Source organism: Centroberyx affinis, unplaced genomic scaffold, assembly GCF_046629955.1.
Source record: "Centroberyx affinis isolate AG114_WGS23_722 - 3 ecotype Tasmania unplaced genomic scaffold, CSIRO-AGI_Caff_v1 ptg001396l_1, whole genome shotgun sequence".
Taxonomy (NCBI): Eukaryota; Metazoa; Chordata; class Actinopteri; order Beryciformes; family Berycidae; genus Centroberyx; species Centroberyx affinis.
The window spans coordinates 221,172-239,089 of NW_027279878.1; the positions used below are offsets into that span (position 1 = coordinate 221,172).

Consider the following 17,918-nt stretch of genomic DNA (forward strand, 5'->3'; position numbering starts at 1 on the left):
ATAAAAAATATCAGCATTTTAAACTTAACAGAAGGTGATCAAAAGAGAATAATACAAAAAAAGATTCAAAAAATGTTTGAACAGACTGAAAACAGCTCAGATTTTGGCAAAAATGTTCCTTTTGCAGCAATACTGGGGATTAATGGAAGACATTATTTGTGATAGCTGATAATCCAGCAAACAATATTTAACAGCATTTCAAAATAGGTTTTTAGTTTTGTAACAAGCTTGCATAAATTGAAATTCCACTCAGTTTGAAGATGTTAGGCTTCAGAACATATTTCCATTCTGTAAACTCTTTGGCATCCAGTTCAAACTCACATATAAGAATACAGTGACTTGTAAAACACACAAAGATTGGTTATACTTTCCCTTTTACAGTAAATACTGAATGACTTAATACTGTACTGACTGCTGTCCATCCATGTAAACAGAACTTACCAAGTAACACCCTCATAAAAAACCACGCTCATCCAGTCCTTTGGCAGTCACTGGGTTCCATTTTGCTGTGGGCTTATTGCTATTATGGCCTGTAGAAGAGTCAAAATACATTTTCAGTTAAAATTAAGGTTCACTAAATTGGCCCGTGTGTGCAGTGACAATAACTTTCATGTTTGCAAGCGTACCGAGAGAGGCTTACTTGAATCAGGTCTGGTTTTTGGCACATCTTGTGAGTGTGTGTCCGTGGGGAGTGTGTGGCTGGCTTCCCTGCGCTCAGCCACCACCACAGTCCGCGGCACCGTGGCAGACAGGACGAGGGGTCTCTGGTTGTGGTACTTGAGCCGGTACGTTTCCGTCATACAGTTGTCCACATTGAAGTACGTTGTCAGAGAAACCTCTTGGGCGGGCGCCGCCTGCTCCACTACTCCGATAGACCTGCATCCACTTAGTCTTTCCTCGCTGTCGCAGGACGACGGGGTGCTCCTCTCTGGGTCAGAGCCCGACTTGGAGCTTGCATCTGAGAAGGGTCTGTGGCCTGAAATCTCAGCCTTCCTGGGAGGACTAACATAGGACGCGGCTACTCTGGTAGAAAGACGCGGACTTGGTGGGAAGGGTTCTTGAAGCAGCCTGGGGCAGAACACAGCATGGCTCGTTTCACCCTGGTGAGGAGGGATTCGCTGGGCGGGTCTAAGGTGAGGTGACACCGCTGTGCCGGGCTGACGCTGACCGGTCAGCTGGGGCGGTTCTGCTGTCACACTGCTGTGCGGGTGGTGTGGCAGGGTCAGATGACAGCAGTGGGAGTCAGAGGCCATGGCCTCACTGTTGCTGGAGCGGTAAGCGCTGTCCCGGTCCTCAGGCTCAGACAGAGCAAGATCGTCTGAGCTGTTCCACTCTGAGCTGCTGGTTTTCGCGATGTGCCGCAGCGCTGGACTTTCTCCACTGTGCCCTCTACAGTTTGTCATCACCTGCTGTTCACTCTGCACAGTCCTGCTATCAGAGTTAGTGGAATCCCTCTCTGTAGTCACTCCTTTCCTGGAGGTGCTCGTGTTGTATTTTGATTTCCGTCTGCAGAAAAGAGAAAATAAACATACATTGTTCACACAAGAGAATGACAGATCATTTTAATTTCAGGCCCCCAAAATGTATAGAACAAAAGAACACTACCTTGAACTTGGACTACACTTTAGATGTGAATGTGAAACTTGGTCATAGTTCTTTCCCTGAGTTTTGGGTTGATGTTTACCTAGAAATGAAACAAAATTAGTCAAAGCACAGTACTAAGAATCAGAAAAAAGAAACTCATATTCAATCATATTCCTGTAATCTCTGGGAAGCCAACAATTGATGGAATATAAATCATATAAATCACAAAAGTAAAACTTGTCTTAGCTATTATCAAATTGGCACACAAACACAAATAAATAAGGCTAAAATTATATCAAAGGTAAAAGGTAAAAGTGGACACAGCAAAGACGAACAACAATTCTCCTCCATATCCAACAAGGAGGCTGTACACATGGGACTCGGAGGCTGTTGTCCTCTCACATGGACACATGGTGGCAGCAGAGAGTTAATCTCACTAGACACTCTCTCACAGCTGGGTGAACCAGTCGAGTACACAAGCACAGTAAGAGGCAGCATGCATGCTGAATTCCTTCACTTTAAAAATAGATGTGTTATTTTTTTCTTTGCTGTTGCCCTGGAGAGGTCCATGCAAGGATAAAAGCTTTAACTGTTGGTTGGAAACGTTGGCTAGATGCACATAGCCTCGATAAAGTATCAAGCGAAGCACGCCCGAGGCATTGCATAAAACAGAAAGATATTTATGACAATGCCAGCAGCCATGTCCAGCTGTGCTATCTGAACGAGCTTTTTGGGATTATCATCAGATTAATGACTGTGCAGGGCTTATTGGGTGACTAGGTTAAAGAAGCCAGTACAAGCTCAGAAGTCGAGCAATACATTGATTATTCCTCCAATGTACATTACCAGTATCAGAGGCAGATAATGTATTATTTTTACTTTAAGTTAAAATAAATGCTAATATAATGTGCTTTCGTTGAAAACAACAACAAACATAAGATGAGCTGTGTGGTTTCTCCCTGTAGGAAACAGTTGCGTGGGTCATTCTCTGGCAAGAACTCCTCATTTGGGAAGGTCCGCTCTCATGTGGCAAGCAACGAATTACATGGTTAGTGCAGTAGTGTATTTTTATCTTTTGGACACTCTTACTCTTAACAATGAAACTGCGCAGGACACACCTAAATACACAACACACAGCTATTAAAATTTATCCCTGAAAGCGTACTGTCTAAATGCCCTGATGTGCAAGAATCTATGAACAATTCATTGCCCTCATCTGTTTCAAAATGTCATTATCTTATCTTTTCTTCCTAAGTATTGCAGTAACATGCAGATTAGATGTGACAGATATAAGAATGCGGTTTTGCAAGACTTAACTCACTGCAATTATGACAAAGGTCGGAACATCAAGGTCTTCATGCCTTTCCTTTAGCCATAGTCTTTACTAGCTTTCGCTTCTTTAAAAGCTGCCATCTCAGTTACTTTAACAGAGAAAAGGGTAAAGAGTGGAGCCTCTATTTTTAAATCCTGCATCTTTTTTGCGTGTGTAACATTAATGAGTAGTAATGTGCACATGAGTTCTTGATAGTGTGAGAGTAGGGTGATGATTAGTGGGTGCTTTTTTGCTCATGACCTGATATCGGGTAAATTATTGAGCCACTCCTCTTTAACAAACTTTAGCAGAGCTCTGGGAAGGGATCTTGGGCTGGTAGTTAGTGAGCATCTGAGAGAATGAAATCGCGCATATCTGCTTGAAAACTCAATGAAGCAATGAAGCAATGAAAATGTGGACCTGGACTTTTACTTTTATGCATAAAAATGGATGTGTACCGTATGATACAATGTGCGTGAAAGTGAAAATGTAAACTTTCATAAACATCATAGACCAACAAAAGGTATATACAGTGTTTACTTTCATTGATATACTCTGAGTTTAGTGCTCTTTCTTAAACACAATGAAGAGCATTGTCTTTTTGCATTTGATCTTAAGAAACCCCATTATTCTTGTGGCAACCAGGCCCACAGTAACTGCTGCAGCACTACAGGAGTGAGCCAACATGTTAATGATATGATTGGTTAGGTCATAATGCTGCATCTATTTGTATTCATGAGCTTTTCACTGTGTATAACATGCTCTTTTATGCTGTATTGCTCTGATTTCATGCTTTTAACCATGCTCTTATTCCCATTATGTCTTCATTTTGCTGTTGGTGTTCCACGCTCTGCCTCTCATACACACTGCCTTTCGTACACACTGGTTTTGTGTTTTTGAAGTACTAGATAAATAAAGTTGACTTGATTTGACATTGTTGCCAGGGGTTAAATTATTTTACCAACACTTTGCCATACACAACAGCAGGCTAATTTCTTATTTAAATACCCATCCAAAGCATTGATCAAAGGTTACTGACAGCAATGTATATCATTCCATACTACAATGCACATTTGTGTGTTTACTGTGCCAGGAAGACTTGAGCGCACTTTCCAAACCTTGGAACTTACCATTATGTGAAGGTGAGCACATGATGCTTGGTTTTGCATCGCCTCCTTTTTGGTGCAGCTGGCTCTGACTGAAAACAAAAGACTAAAATTATTCTCAGTGGTTTTTCAAGCCACCTCACTTGGCACTGGTTTGCTGGTTGGATGATTAGTCCTCTGTAAAACTGGTTAACGTTTGCAGGCAATTTAAAATTGTGGGTTGAATGGGTTTGGCTTTTGTACTTGTACTCCTAGGCAAATACTGGTGTTTTTCATTGTTTGGGTGATTACCTTCATCATGCTTTTGTTTTACATTCTCTGTAGTTTATTTTTGATTGTGTGGCTTTATTATGTTTTGAGCAACACTTGCAGTCCTGATTCATTAGTAAAAACCGATATGCAAACTAATCACCAAGGAAACTCATCATAATGTTGTACAGACCAAGTGTGCAACCCCACCTAGCCTCCTTAAGTTGGCAGTGTTGCTCCTTGTCATTTTGGGTTACGTTTCATTCCAAAGTGGCCTTCCCTAAGACCTATTCTCTGCTAACGCAACAGGCAAAGCATACACTGCACCCAGGAATTGCACTGTAAGTGTGACTGAGATTAAGGCCATTCCAAAGTTTACTGGGAGCACAAATGATTCCCAGTTAGAATCAGCTCTGAGAGACAGCTCAGAGACAACTGTCAATAATATCAGCTATATTTTGCAAAATTAATAATAATATAATAAATACTTGTCCTTCCATTTTCAAGTGTCATTCTGAGCACTACATAAGAAATTGTCATATAATTTGCAAAGGAAAAATTCAGTGACAATTGGAATCTCACTCAATATGGGTATTTTAAATTAGATATCTAATTGCACACCCTATGGTTTGTAGGTGGATCTGAAGTGGTAAAAAAAATAATAAAAATTGTCAAGAACTCAATAACACCAGTATATTTCTTGGTACCCCTTCCTTTTACAGTCACCAAAGTACTAGGCTTTACCATGTGAATACAAATAAGAATAGTAAATTAACAAGTAATTACAGCCGTAACTAAGTAGGTAAAAACCTAGAAATCACATCTTAATCACTTGATAACACCTCTTGTATTTCTCATGAGCTGGTGTTTTACATGGAATTACCAGGTTTTTACCACGTCCTTGGTCATTTCCTTTTCAGTTCACTTAAGACCAATATATGACAGGTATGTTCTACAAAGGTAGGTAGGCTAAGTAAAAGAAAATAACAATTTACTCAGTAAGTAAACTAGACTGGACTGTAAAAACAAGCATTGTCTGTTGCCATAGTTGTCTGTTACCAGTTCTTAGCATATCCTTTACAGTTGGTTATTTCCTTTTCTATGCAATCCCGACAATTTGTGCTGGACATGTTCTGCAAAGATACTAAGTACAACATTTAGTCAGAACAGCCAAGGGCCAAACAGAGCCCATAACACAAAAACAGTATCTTAACTGCCTGCATTCAAAATGGTTGTTATTTTTTCAAAGAATATATGTTCATTACATTTAAAATAGACAAATCTAGATTAAATCTAGATTACGGATTTCGATAAAAAAAAATGATGGTGCTTTCATACTACCAGAAAGTACTGAACTTGACAGATTCATGTAACAGAGGATGAAAAAAAGATAACCCTCTTCTTAAAATTACTAGGCCACCACAACAACTGGGAACAAAATTTGCATAAGTGGCTAATTTATGTGGCGAGCATTATCCGATTTTGCTGCTGGAAAAAACGCCAGACACAACCCCACACACACACACACACACACACACACCTTGGTTCAGGCAGTAGCCCTGTATTGCTGCTTGCAATATAAAATCAAAACAAGCGGTCTGCCATTCAGCTCCAACCCCAAATCTAAAACAAAAGTCACATTTCAACATTAGCTGCTAGAAATGCAACAGGCCATTTCTCTTTGTTAGCAAACATTACACACCTTCCACAGCTAAAGCTAAACTTTTAGCAAGTTACTCATCATCAATGAAATAAAGTCAGTAATAAAGACAATAAAACTAAGACTGGTGGGTAGATATTCAGCTTCACTCCATTTATTGATAAAAAAAAAATGCATATAATGTTTTGTGACAAAGTATTCTTTGATTAAATGTTTAATTGACTTTATTTAATTGATGATGAGGAGCTAGCAAAAACTTTAGAACAGCTAGCTAACAAAGATACATAGCTTTAACTTTGCATTCCTTTTAGAGCTCAATTTCCATTTACTTACACTACAAATTGTAAATTTTACTTTGTAACACTGCAGACAATAAATGACACTAGAGTCTATCTGTATTACATGGAAAACTCACTGTGTGTGTTGGACCAAATGTTTTGCAGTCCAGTTTCATCATGCTTACTCTGTACCTTGTAATGCTTATTGCAGAACATGTACAGTATGGTACATTTGTCATTACTGCATTGGGAAAGGATGTGAGAATAACCAGGTCAGACCATAAAATTAAGCGCTGCTTCCTTTTACAGTGCAGTTTAATCTTTCTTACTGAGTAAACTGAATACTAAGTAGTTTTACCATGATTTCCAAGAAAATCAATGCATACATGGTAGCCATGCAGTAGAAATGAATCTCACAATGTACTCAGTATTGAGTATTAATGTACCAAGAAAGTAGATGAAAAGTATGTGGTCTGTTGGAGGTCATTATTAATGAAATTCCCACAACTTCACACAATTCTCACAATTTCATAGTTTCCATCGGAAGTTTATTAAACCCTTTCCAAGTGGGTAGAGCCACAAATAATTAATATATTTAAAAAAGATAATAATGGAAAGTTTTAAAAGTGCATTGCTAATATAATCCTGCAGAACCAAAAAGATTTTCCCTTATTTGATGGATAATAGAGAAATTATTTCTAAGAAAGTGTACCTTAAGTCCCTTGGAATTATGCTGTTAAACTCAACTACAATGTAGTTACTTGAACTGATAAGTTATATAAGACATATGTTAAAGTAATTCAGCTGTCAGCTCAGCTCTCAAGATTTTGTTACAGTACCTACTCATTTACAGGCCTAATTACTTGCTAATTTACAAATACGGTAATTTACCTGTTAAATAAATGGTCATTTACTATTACCATGAATTTACCTGGTAAACACCTAGTACTTAGGGTGACTGTAAAATAACAGGTTACCTATTTCTTTAATGTGGAACCTCCAACCTTCAAGAAACACAAGAGTACATTGAATAATAGACAATTGTTTCTTACCTTTGCATCTGTGCCTCTGGTGTTAATTTCTGGTCTTTACCAGCAAAGCCATCTACCCCAGGTGAGTCGGGATTGGTGGAGCCACTGCTAAGTCTATCACTGCTCTCGTAGCCAGACTCTGTCCTTTGAATGGTCCAGGTGTCGCTACGCAACAGGGTCTTGGGGCCACCCTTCAGTCTGCCGCCCCTCTGTTGGTTGGACCTGCTCTCTGACTCCAAAGAGCTGTGGCTCTCTGTCTCATGCCGCTGCTCATCCTCATAGATAGTCATCAAACACTTCTGCTTCCGGTCGTCTCTGTTCCGGACATACTCCCGCTCACGGTCTCGGCCTTGTTCGGTGTGCACCCTCTCCTGGGAGGAAGGCTTACTGCGCCGCGGGCTATCATGTTGCTGCTGACGACGCTGCTCCAGTTCGTTGAGTACACTATCCACATTTAACACCTCCCGAATGGGTCTCCATGTGGACTTGGGTTTGCTGCGGCTTCCTCCTCCCCCGCCTTTCTCCCATTGCTCCTGGCAGCCATCCTGATCATAGCAACCGGGGGAAGTGTTGTTCCTCCGGCTATGCCCACCGCCCTGTACACCAAGGGACTGCCCACGTGGCTCCTGAGATCCTCTGCTTGAATGGCTTAGTGACTTCTCAGTCCGTGGACAGCTCTTTAGTTTCTGGTCTGCAGGTGGCCTCAGTCCATTCTCCGGGGGAGATGAAGATCTAGCATGCGCCATCTCTAAAAGGAGTGGACATAGAGCATTTTTGGAATGACCATTTCATACATGTTCTGACACAGGTATATACACTGGCCTGCTATTTTATGTCATTGCTTTTGCCTCTCTAACATCAATGTGTTGTAAGATGCGTACACTATACTGTACCTTTGTGTTGTGATGGGTCAGTTCTACGATGCCCCCTATCCTTTTTCGATGTCTCACCAGGCCGCTGCAAATTCTCCATGAAAGGTTCCTGGAATTTATTTGGACTGCCAAGGGGACGCTTCACTGAGAAAAAAATAATCAAAATGGCAGATGAGTTAGTTGCTCTACGATACAGAGAGCATACTTGATGGTTGCAAAATTCCACTTGAGGCCCTTGAAATTAGAATGTTTATATCTGTCCTGAACTAACCTCCGCCTGACGTCAACTGAGGAGGTAGAAAATAATTGTGATTTGTCCCTAAATTCTCTCTGCCTGCAGAAAGCATCCTGCACCATACTACTGCATAATAACAACACAACTTTGTGTTAAATTAACTTAGAAGGGTCAAGAGTTTTACAACACACAATTCTCTGGCATATAAACTTCATCAGAGGTCCCTGGATCTTATGACATCCTCAAAGACATTTACAATAGGGTGTACACTGGGTCCCTTGAGGACTCTCCGACCACCCAGCTAGCTCATAATTGTCTCTTCTCTTGTTGTTCATTTCAAATTTCAATGTAGTAGTCTTATTTGAAATGCAGTGCTCTCTTACCTTGCATCTTTGCTGCAGAGGATGCAGGAGACAAATCTCACCAAACAGATGCCACTGCATCATTAGCTATAATAAGACATACTACTGCTGCCCTTTGCCAACCCTATGATGGGTTTCTTTGCCTCTGTAGCAAGCCGGCCTATGTGAGAAAGAGAGAGGCTATGCAAGCTTCAAACACCGACTCCACACATTTACCCAATAATTGCCACTTTCTTTCACTTTTACTCAACTCTTCAGTGCAACTTCTAACAAGATTGTATGATAAAAAGTTGCAGAAAATCCACTGCTATACGTAACGGAAGAGATGAAGAAGCTGCTCTTTTGTAAGACTATTACAAACTACTAATATTAAAAAAGTGGAACAAGACAAGTCTTCTTTTTCTGATATGTTAAGCCACATTCTACAGCATGCAATTGTATCCTCTATATTCCCGTTTCTGCATATGTTTTACTGCGAAGCACATTGAGCTTCCCTGTGTATGAAAAGTGCTATGTAAATTAAGTTTGACTTAACTTGACTACTGACTGCTGATTGGCTGTCAAGTTTGGGTACACCCATCTTTACCTTTCTAGGAGAACTTATAAATACTAAAGTTTGTCATTTGTTTATATTCTCTGTCTCAATGAATGATCAAGTCCGGTAGGCAAAAACATCCTATTTTTTTTCAAGAAGTGGTTCCTTCGTCCACATTTCTGTTAAGATCTACAAAATAACAGCATAATGTAATTATAGTGACAGGTGAGGGAAACTCTGTCTAGCCTCTCTACAACCTAAAGTAGTTAATAATTGGATAAAGCTGTGTGCACGGGCATGGGAACTGGATGTGTTCCTCGTTGACATAATGTTACAAACAGTTGCGAGTAAGCTATAGTATTATAGATTTTCAGTCTTGTTTATATAGAATAATCTTGAGTGATTGGTTCCACTGAATAACAAAAATAATATCAGGTGTAGATGGTGTACACCCAACTGCCCAGTAATTAACTAATACACACTTCAAAGTGTTGCCTGAAGCTATACTGACAAGTTTTACAGCCTTAATAATGCAAATGTAACATTACGAGGCAATTATCTTGTTAAGGTTGTAGTTGTAAGAGTACATCTGAAGATAAACTAGACAACTAGATGACAAAAAAATGTACTTTTTCTAAGATGTACTGCCAAAGTAAAATAATAATTCTTAAAAAGATCCTGTTAATCATCAATAAACCACAATATGGAATACTGTCACATAAAAAGCATATGGAGAAATACAAAAAATGTTTAAAAGCCTTACCACAGAACCCTATTAGAGTCTGAACCATGCTGAAAACTAACAAATCAATTACTTACACTTATTTTCACAAAAACAGGAATCCACTCCCATGCCTGGACACAACTCTAAAGCAAAACACTCCATCTAAAAGAGCAAGGCGCCATTGCCAAAAAACCAAGCAGATAAGTTAATGGAAGCAAATATCGGAAATGCGTAGGGGAGGAGTGAGATCTGTGGAGTGCGCCTGGCCGCAGGAGCAGGGATTAGGGAGGCAGGCGTGGGTGGTAATCTGCATGCAACAGAAGCATCATCCTCATGTCAAGTTCAACCCGGCACACAGGGCAGGACAATCTTTCTGACCGGGGAACGCTTTAATAGCACTCTCTCTCAATCCCAATGCAAACCATAACTGTAATTTGTCTAGTGAAATCATTATTCTCATAGCACTGTCATTGGTTTAACATTTAATTTTAATATTTAATACCATTTAGTGATACTTTCAAAAATTGTTTTTGATGCTCAAATAGATTGGGATTTTAGGGAATGACATTATCAGACAAATTGAAAATGATCAGTACTCTAATCCTGATCCTAGTTTATTAATTTTTATTACTTTATACACTATGTTTCCGCTTCAATGCACCTCAAGTTCCCCAAAAAGTTACAACTGGTAATCTTTATTGCTCTTACAGCAGTTGCTTTCTGGCAGAAAATACCCACTGGTGTTACACAATTTAAATGTGGATATCTCCATGGAAACCTCAACTGGCTACCTTGTATAACCTGCAGTAGGCCTATACAGCAAGTAGAAAGTGATTTCAGTAATTTTACATTTATATTATATCAGGTATGACATAACTGAGAAATAATATTTCATTATAATGGTAATAAACCTTTGAGAAATAAGGACCAAAATATCTCTGGTCTCTATGAGACTAGAAGATAAGTGTGTTTGTGTGTGTGTGTGTGTGTGTGTGTGTGTGTGGTTCTACGCTGATCTCACCCCCACACAGAGTCAACTCATATGGTGTAATGACCTGAGGAAGAACATTAGCTGCCTAATGTTACGTTAGTATGCATACATTTAGAATTAAAAAAATGTTTTTCCACAACATCATCTATGTTACAGTGTGGCTCTCAAACAAATTTCCTTTCCTGACTTAAAAGTTTGGAAATATCCCCCAGAAAAATCAAATGCCCCAGATCAGTTCAATGCATTTTTGGGGGAATTTTACTAAACGTAAAAGTGCAGATATACATTAAACTTGCATTTACACTATGCAAGAACAATGAAAACCTAAATATGTTAATGTGAATTGATAAAAACACCTTGGGTAATGTGCACCAAACAATTATTATGAGTGAATTATGATATTATAGTATATTATTATGATATATGATATATTATTATGATTTATTACCATTATTGTAACATGTGGTTTCTCAAGGTTATGTCATAAAACTGTGAAAAAAAAACCCTGACATTTAACTACATAGTTGAATCCTGGAAGAGAACCACATTGCTAGAGATAGCAGTAAATCCAGCAAGGCCATATAGTCCAGTGAAAACAGTTGAAAACAGGCCAGAATGCCTAGAGAATAGTCTCTATGCCTAAACAAAGATGTACACAACTCATATGGAAGATAAGACTTTATCTTTCAAAAAAATGCCAAATACATGCATCTTGGAAGTCCATGAGGAGTGCAGTGGACAAATGTGTTTACAGTATAAATGTATTAGATTAGACCCATTCATGCTGACTGCTTTAAGGTTTAAAAGGCTTGTCTTACCTGTCATGTCACCATTTACTTGGGCCTTGTAGCGGGAACACATGGTGGTTTGCCTTGGTGCATCTTCACTGGATATGGGACTCCCCTCAGGATTGGTGTAAAATAAAAGCAGTGGCTGGAAATGTCCCCGGATACATTTAGAGGCAACATCTTTCCATTTGGATCCGATCTGGGAAAAGAAAAGTGTGATCTAAGAGCAGTGTGACACACATACGTATGATCGTTTTTTTAAGAGGAAGTAGACTTGATGCCAAAAAAAGCAGCGTAATAACACGGCTCCTAACCTCCTTCACAGTAGCATCATCAAAAAACATCCATTTTGAAGATTTGGTGTGATAGGCGAAGGCTGAGTAATGTTTACTCGAAAAACAGATCATCCCCACCAGATGCAGCTCACTCCTTTTGGCATTCTCATCAGTGACGCGATTAAAAAGCTGAAAGACAACAAATTCAGACAAGTTAGAGCTACACATTTTGCTCTTTGGCAGATGCTAAATCATCACATAGTGTGAGGATACAAACTTTTTGATAGCCTTGAAGACTATCACTAAATATAAGTTATGAAAAAAAAGATTACAATACACTGACCTTCAACAATGTTACTAATTTATTAACAAAAGTCATAACACAGCTGAGAACTATGTTATGTCATTTTGCTAAAGTAGGTGTTTAATTATTCAGCTGGTGGATATCTCATTTTGGAACAAAGCTCTTATACCACAAGTGGTAATTCTTCTTTCTACAGAGTGTGTCCTTTTAGAGGATATGGAGCTACATACTGTGCCTGTTTGTCGTCAGGACTGGTTTGTTTACAGGCAGCAAAATATACACTGCCCTTGCATTTGTTTGTTGAGGTCTTAAAGTGCATTTAAACTGCCGAGTCAGCTCTTACCCCGGAGAGGTTCAGACGGGGACCAAGTGACCTGATGACATCGTCCGTAAGATCAGACTGCTCCGCGTCCCATACAAATCCAATAGTGACGATCTCTGGACAGTTCATGAGGACACGGCGGATCTTGATGCTCTGACCACAGTTGCTCTGCAAAACATGCAATAAAAAACATTATATATTCACTAAAAATTCACAATTGATCCTACCAAAGTTTGTTCATAGACGTTTTACAAGTCAAAAACATTACAATTACAAAAAAATATAGGAACAATCTCCGGTGCACAATTGTTTAAGTTGTGACTTTCACTCACACACACACACACACCAAAACAAGCTACTAAATCCATTTCCTTCTAGCATTTATTTGTCAAATTAATGTGATTTATCATTTTAAAAATGACCACCAAATTGCTAATATAATCAAGGCTGGTTTCAAAGGTTCAAAAGACAAATACATAACGTCAGCACAGACATGTCACTGTCATTAAGTCCATACTGTAGCTTGTGATTTATGGAAGAATAAAGGGTTAAGGGAACAGAGCACTTAGCTACACCAATCTGACGCACACTGAAATGGTAGACAGCAGTAGCCAATACAGATGAGAGAGAAACAGTGGATAAGCCCTTACTGCTATTTATATCCTAACACTAGTCTGGCACCCTCTCCTTCCGGCCGCTTCAAGTGCCATGTCACAGCGGAAAGCACAGAGAGAGTCAGCGCACTCTGCACATTCACAAGAATCAGCTGTAGTCATTTTACCATGCTAACTGTTAATCAACATTCATCTGTGGTTAAATGCAAACAGGTGCTTGAAAACACATGAGAAAGACATGGGGAAGTGTTTAGCCACCACTTGGTGAAGTTGTAACTGTCTGTAACTTCTTTCAGAGCAACTTCAGAGTGCAACAAGCAGCCACCCTGAGCCACATACCGGGCAGGTTCGCAGGTCGCCAATGTTGTTTGCTGCCTGCAGCAATTCTCCAAACATGTCGGACCGCAGCCGCTCATTCTTCCCCATCATGCGATCAACCTGTTGGCTGTGGCATAAAGAAAGAGACTGTGTGGACGTTGGATGGTTGAGGTTTTGTTGAAATTGAAAAAGTCCCATATATTATTATTTTCACCAACATTTGTACCCTCATTGGATAAGTACGTAGGTAAGACTTTATTTATTTAGCACCTTGCAAAACCAAGGGTTACAAAGTGCTTCACAAAAAGAGCAACAGCAGTTTAAGAAAATAATAGGATAATCACAACATAAAAGAATAGACTGGGAGTTATTCTTAAAAAAAATGATCACTACTAAAAGATACTACTAAGAGAAATTTAGCTATACATCCTTTATTGCAATTTTAGATCCCATGATTGAATATCAGAATCATCTAATTTAACAATATTAAGAACATTTAATTTCCTATTTAGCAATATTTATAACATGTAATTCAATTTCTATGAGAGCACCTGCTGTATCAAATCAAGTGCTCCTGCTTACGCTCCTCAGCTATTCACAATGAGCGCTGAGACCAATACACATAAACACACAGCCGTTGCATGAACTTCAGATAATGAACAACCAAATGATTACCTGGCACCTTCACCTAAGCTTGGGTAAGTAACAGGTACACCCACTGATAATAGTTAGGCTTGGAAACATGTGCTCAGCTGTGCAAACTGCTGTTTTGGGTTTTTGTTGCACCTCAAAGTAATATGACAAGGTGATTAAATCGCCTCAGAAATCATTGCAAAACCCAGTAATATGCGTGCTTGACTTCTCACCACTACACACATTTCTATAATGGGAACATTTTTGCGTGTCTCCCAATCCATGAGGTTCCAACAGGAACAGTTACATCCTCAAGGGAAAGTGTAGGACTATGAACAACGACTACAGTGAAAGTGAAATATTCAGTGTCAATCTAATGCTGATTTAGAGACTCTTTAGCTACTGTATGGCTGCTGAAGGACCGAAAGGAAAAACTGTGTTGATTTAAGATGCAAAAAAGTGATCAGTTGATATTTGTGACCATAATATTTATCAAAATCAGGATTAGCATTTCAGCCAGGATTGGTAGTAAACGGAGGTACTATACTCACCATAAAGCAGTGGTCGAGACGTAATGTACTAATTCTGTGAATGGGTGGGGATCTGAAGATGCACCACAACAGCGACACACAAACTACAAAAGAAAAGATGAACATGATTTTACAGATTGTTATAACATTTAACATTTACACTCACTAAATGATATTTACAACCATGTTGCAGCCGTACTATTTGCCTCATTAGTTCTGTTACAGCTGGTGTAGGAAAAAGTAATACTGTATTTTGCCTTATTTTTACATATAGCAGTTTAAATGTCAACTTGCAAAAAAAATGAAAAAAAATATTTACCTGCTCATAAAGCATCATTGCAAACTTCTGATGGGTAATGCAGGATTTGGATGAACAAGCATCAGTTGCAGTGTCTGAAACAATGTGTAAATGAATCCGCTCCAATATGTTCTCCTAGTATGGAAGAAATAAGAGCAGATACAATGCCAGAGTTGAATACATGGTAAATATAACTAAACAAAATTCATATACAACTCACAATAACAAAACTTGTATACATTCAGAAACTTTAAACATACTAGAACTAGGTAAATGTATGGAGAAATATAGGCATTGGAGAAGAGAAAAAACTCAAAACACTGTTAAATCAAATAAATAAAGTTTATAATTGAACTTGTGTATTTCAAAGTATATCCATAGTCCTAACATGTCAGATTAAAAAGCCTGAGACCTAAATGCTTCACACTTTCACTTAGGTATACTGGTGATGACAGAGAGTTTAGGTATTTTGTCTGTGACCTCTGCTTCCTTTCCTACAGGTCAACTAACCCACAGTACTGAGCAGAGGTCTTCCCACTGAATATTCACTTAAAAACCAGCATGCCCCTAAACTGAAGCTGCCGTGTCGACGTACAAAGCACTCAGCAGCGTCATCCATCAGGCCGAGCTGGAAACGCTGCTCATCCTTAAAGGTTTCAGCCAGTGCGTTACGCAGACTGTCCGAGGGCAGCACACGCTCCCGACTCTGCTGAAACTGGCTGAAAATACTCTGAAAAAGAGAAAAAAACAATAATTTACTTGTAGTCAAAAATGGTATATAAAGCTCCTAATGATGAAAGAGAAAACAATGTGACTGAACACAAAAACGTATCTGCTGATGCCTTTTGTTCTGTACCAAATAATACCAGATTCCACATTCAAATCATCAAAAATAATCTTTTGAATCACCAGTAAAGATCACGAAGAAACATTCCAGTGTAGTCTGAGATTTTAACAATACTTTAACAATACTAACGGAAACAAATTGATGACAGGTTTGGCTTTATGTACAGTAATTTGAATAAATACTAACCTTCAAAGCGCAGAAGATGCAGGCATCACCAAGACAGAAGTGACCTGAGAGCTGCCTCAAACTTCTCCTGAAAATGTCCAGCTGCCAAAGCACCTGTGAAGGTTCAACAACAGAATACTGATACTCATCATAACTGAAACTGTTTGTTGTATCATGTGATATTTCCATTCAAGGATTTCTATAGCTTACTCTAAGGAAATATCGACATCTCCAACTAAATTACTTATTAATTAATTAACATGGTTGATGCCGAAGATCTCTACCAGGATTTTTTTGTTTCAAATAAGTATTGAGACAGATTCGTAACCCTTCAGTTCAGTGAAGGATCTGTCTTTCAGTATAATATGATTGTCCACTGGAAGCTGACCTGAACAGCACTGTTGAGGAAGCAGCTGTTCTGACCCGGCTCGTTCAGCAGGCCTTTGGTGAGAGCCAGAGACAGCATGCTCCCCGGCTGGTAGGATTTCTTCAAGCCCCCTCCAGGTTTCTTGAAGATCTTCACCCATGCCATTGAGTTAGAGCCCGCACCTGATGAAATATCACAAGTTTTTTTTATTTTTTTTGTTCTGTTTGATATTTTGTTGAGTGTACAAGGGTGTGTCTTTCTGTTTGTATTCATGTGTGTTTGTGTTTTTATGTGTTGATGTGATTTCCTCTACATGTGATGTGATTGCCTAACCTTAAATAACACGTTATAATGTTTTATGACGGATGTTCTGGACTTGTTATAGTTCTAGGAAGACTAGCGGTCGCTGAGGAGTCAACTTATGGGGATCTTAATAAAGAATAAAGAATAGAAAACAAATACAAATATATACTTTAAAGCAAAACTCAAAATGCACAGCAAAACCTGTATATTTCAGTGTGTCCTCATTTAGTGCTGTTGGTGATGTTGGCAATTCAAAATGCGATTTCCTGTCCGGGCCTATTATTGCATGGTACTGTAGAAGTATAATAAGCAGCTCTGGATGAAAATTCAGTTCAGCTTGGACACAGTTTTCATTACATCACTAATCCAAATGACTGATTTGGTTAGACGCCAGATGAATCATGTTATCCACCTTCTCCAGAGATGGGGGGAGACTTGCTGCAGCTGGACATGCTGGGCGGAGGGAGCTGGTGCGCTGGTCTGGCCATGGGCTCCATCCATCTCATCCCCACGCACCTCCACAGCTGGCGGTTGAAGGCATGGTCGGGATCAGCCACAGGGCAGCCTCAGCCGTGTGCTGCTGGACATCGAATGACAACCGGACAAAATCTGGAGAGAAGAGATAAATCATGTGCTAAGCATGGGATTATTAGTATGACATGCAGTAGTGTGCAGTGCAACTAGCAATGCAGAACAGAAGAATAACCATACATTTAAGGCTTTTAACTCGTAAAAAGTAGCCCAATACCCAATTCTTCAAGCCTAACATGAACAAAAGAGTATAGCAACACAGAAAGCCAAACATGAAGCTTTTTTCCCCTAATCAAAATGGCCTCAATGTACCAGATAAACACTAGTTTGAAGTTCATTCATGTTTATTTTGACACTATAAAATCAATGTACTGTGAGTATGTACTGCTCAGAATTAATGGAGTTAAGACCTGAGCTTGAGTTGTGTGTATTATTGTGTATATTATGAGCTGTAGGCTATTATTTTTAATTTCAACCCTAACCTTACATCAAACTACAGTATAACTGTGACACAAAAAAGCCTATATTAAACCATTACACTTTACACCTGCAGCTTTTCATTTGAGCACTGAAAACATAATTTCATCCCACTGAATTGCAGACAGGAGGACTACCAGATGTCCAGATGCCTCATCAGGCAGGTCATGTTGTTTTATCTGCAGTGATCCTCTGTCCTTTACACTA

General features: G+C 39.2%; 1 protein-coding gene across 1 annotated transcript; it reads right to left on the reverse strand.

Moving 5' to 3' along the window:
- Window positions 1–453: 453 nt before the first annotated feature.
- Window positions 454–17,209, reverse strand: usp53b (ubiquitin specific peptidase 53b). The gene is made up of 16 exons (XM_071526290.1): window positions 17,116–17,209; window positions 16,422–16,582; window positions 16,055–16,147; window positions 15,617–15,751; window positions 15,043–15,156; window positions 14,745–14,827; window positions 13,582–13,687; window positions 12,650–12,796; window positions 12,042–12,191; window positions 11,758–11,926; window positions 8,114–8,236; window positions 7,242–7,968; window positions 4,027–4,088; window positions 1,606–1,684; window positions 641–1,506; window positions 454–530 (listed from the first exon to the last, which is right to left on the reverse strand). Exons 1-16 carry the CDS (start codon window positions 17,207–17,209, stop codon window positions 454–456), a joined length of 3,186 nt encoding a protein of 1,061 aa, XP_071382391.1.
- Window positions 17,210–17,918: the final 709 nt, after the last annotated feature.

What these genes read in the sequence shown, in the direction of transcription:
- usp53b (XM_071526290.1), bottom strand. Translation starts at nt 17,209, where the DNA reads ATGAGATGGATGGAGCCCATGGCCAGACCAGCGCACCAGCTCCCTCCG. An exon ending in GTCTCGACCACTGCTTTATG is followed by an intron (nt 13,688 to 14,744) that starts GTGAGTATAGTA and finishes TTTATGCCACAG; the next exon opens with CCAACAGGTTGATCGCATGA. An exon ending in AAAAACCAGACCTGATTCAA is followed by an intron (nt 531 to 640) that starts GTAAGCCTCTCT and finishes ACTCTTCTACAG; the next exon opens with GCCATAATAGCAATAAGCCC.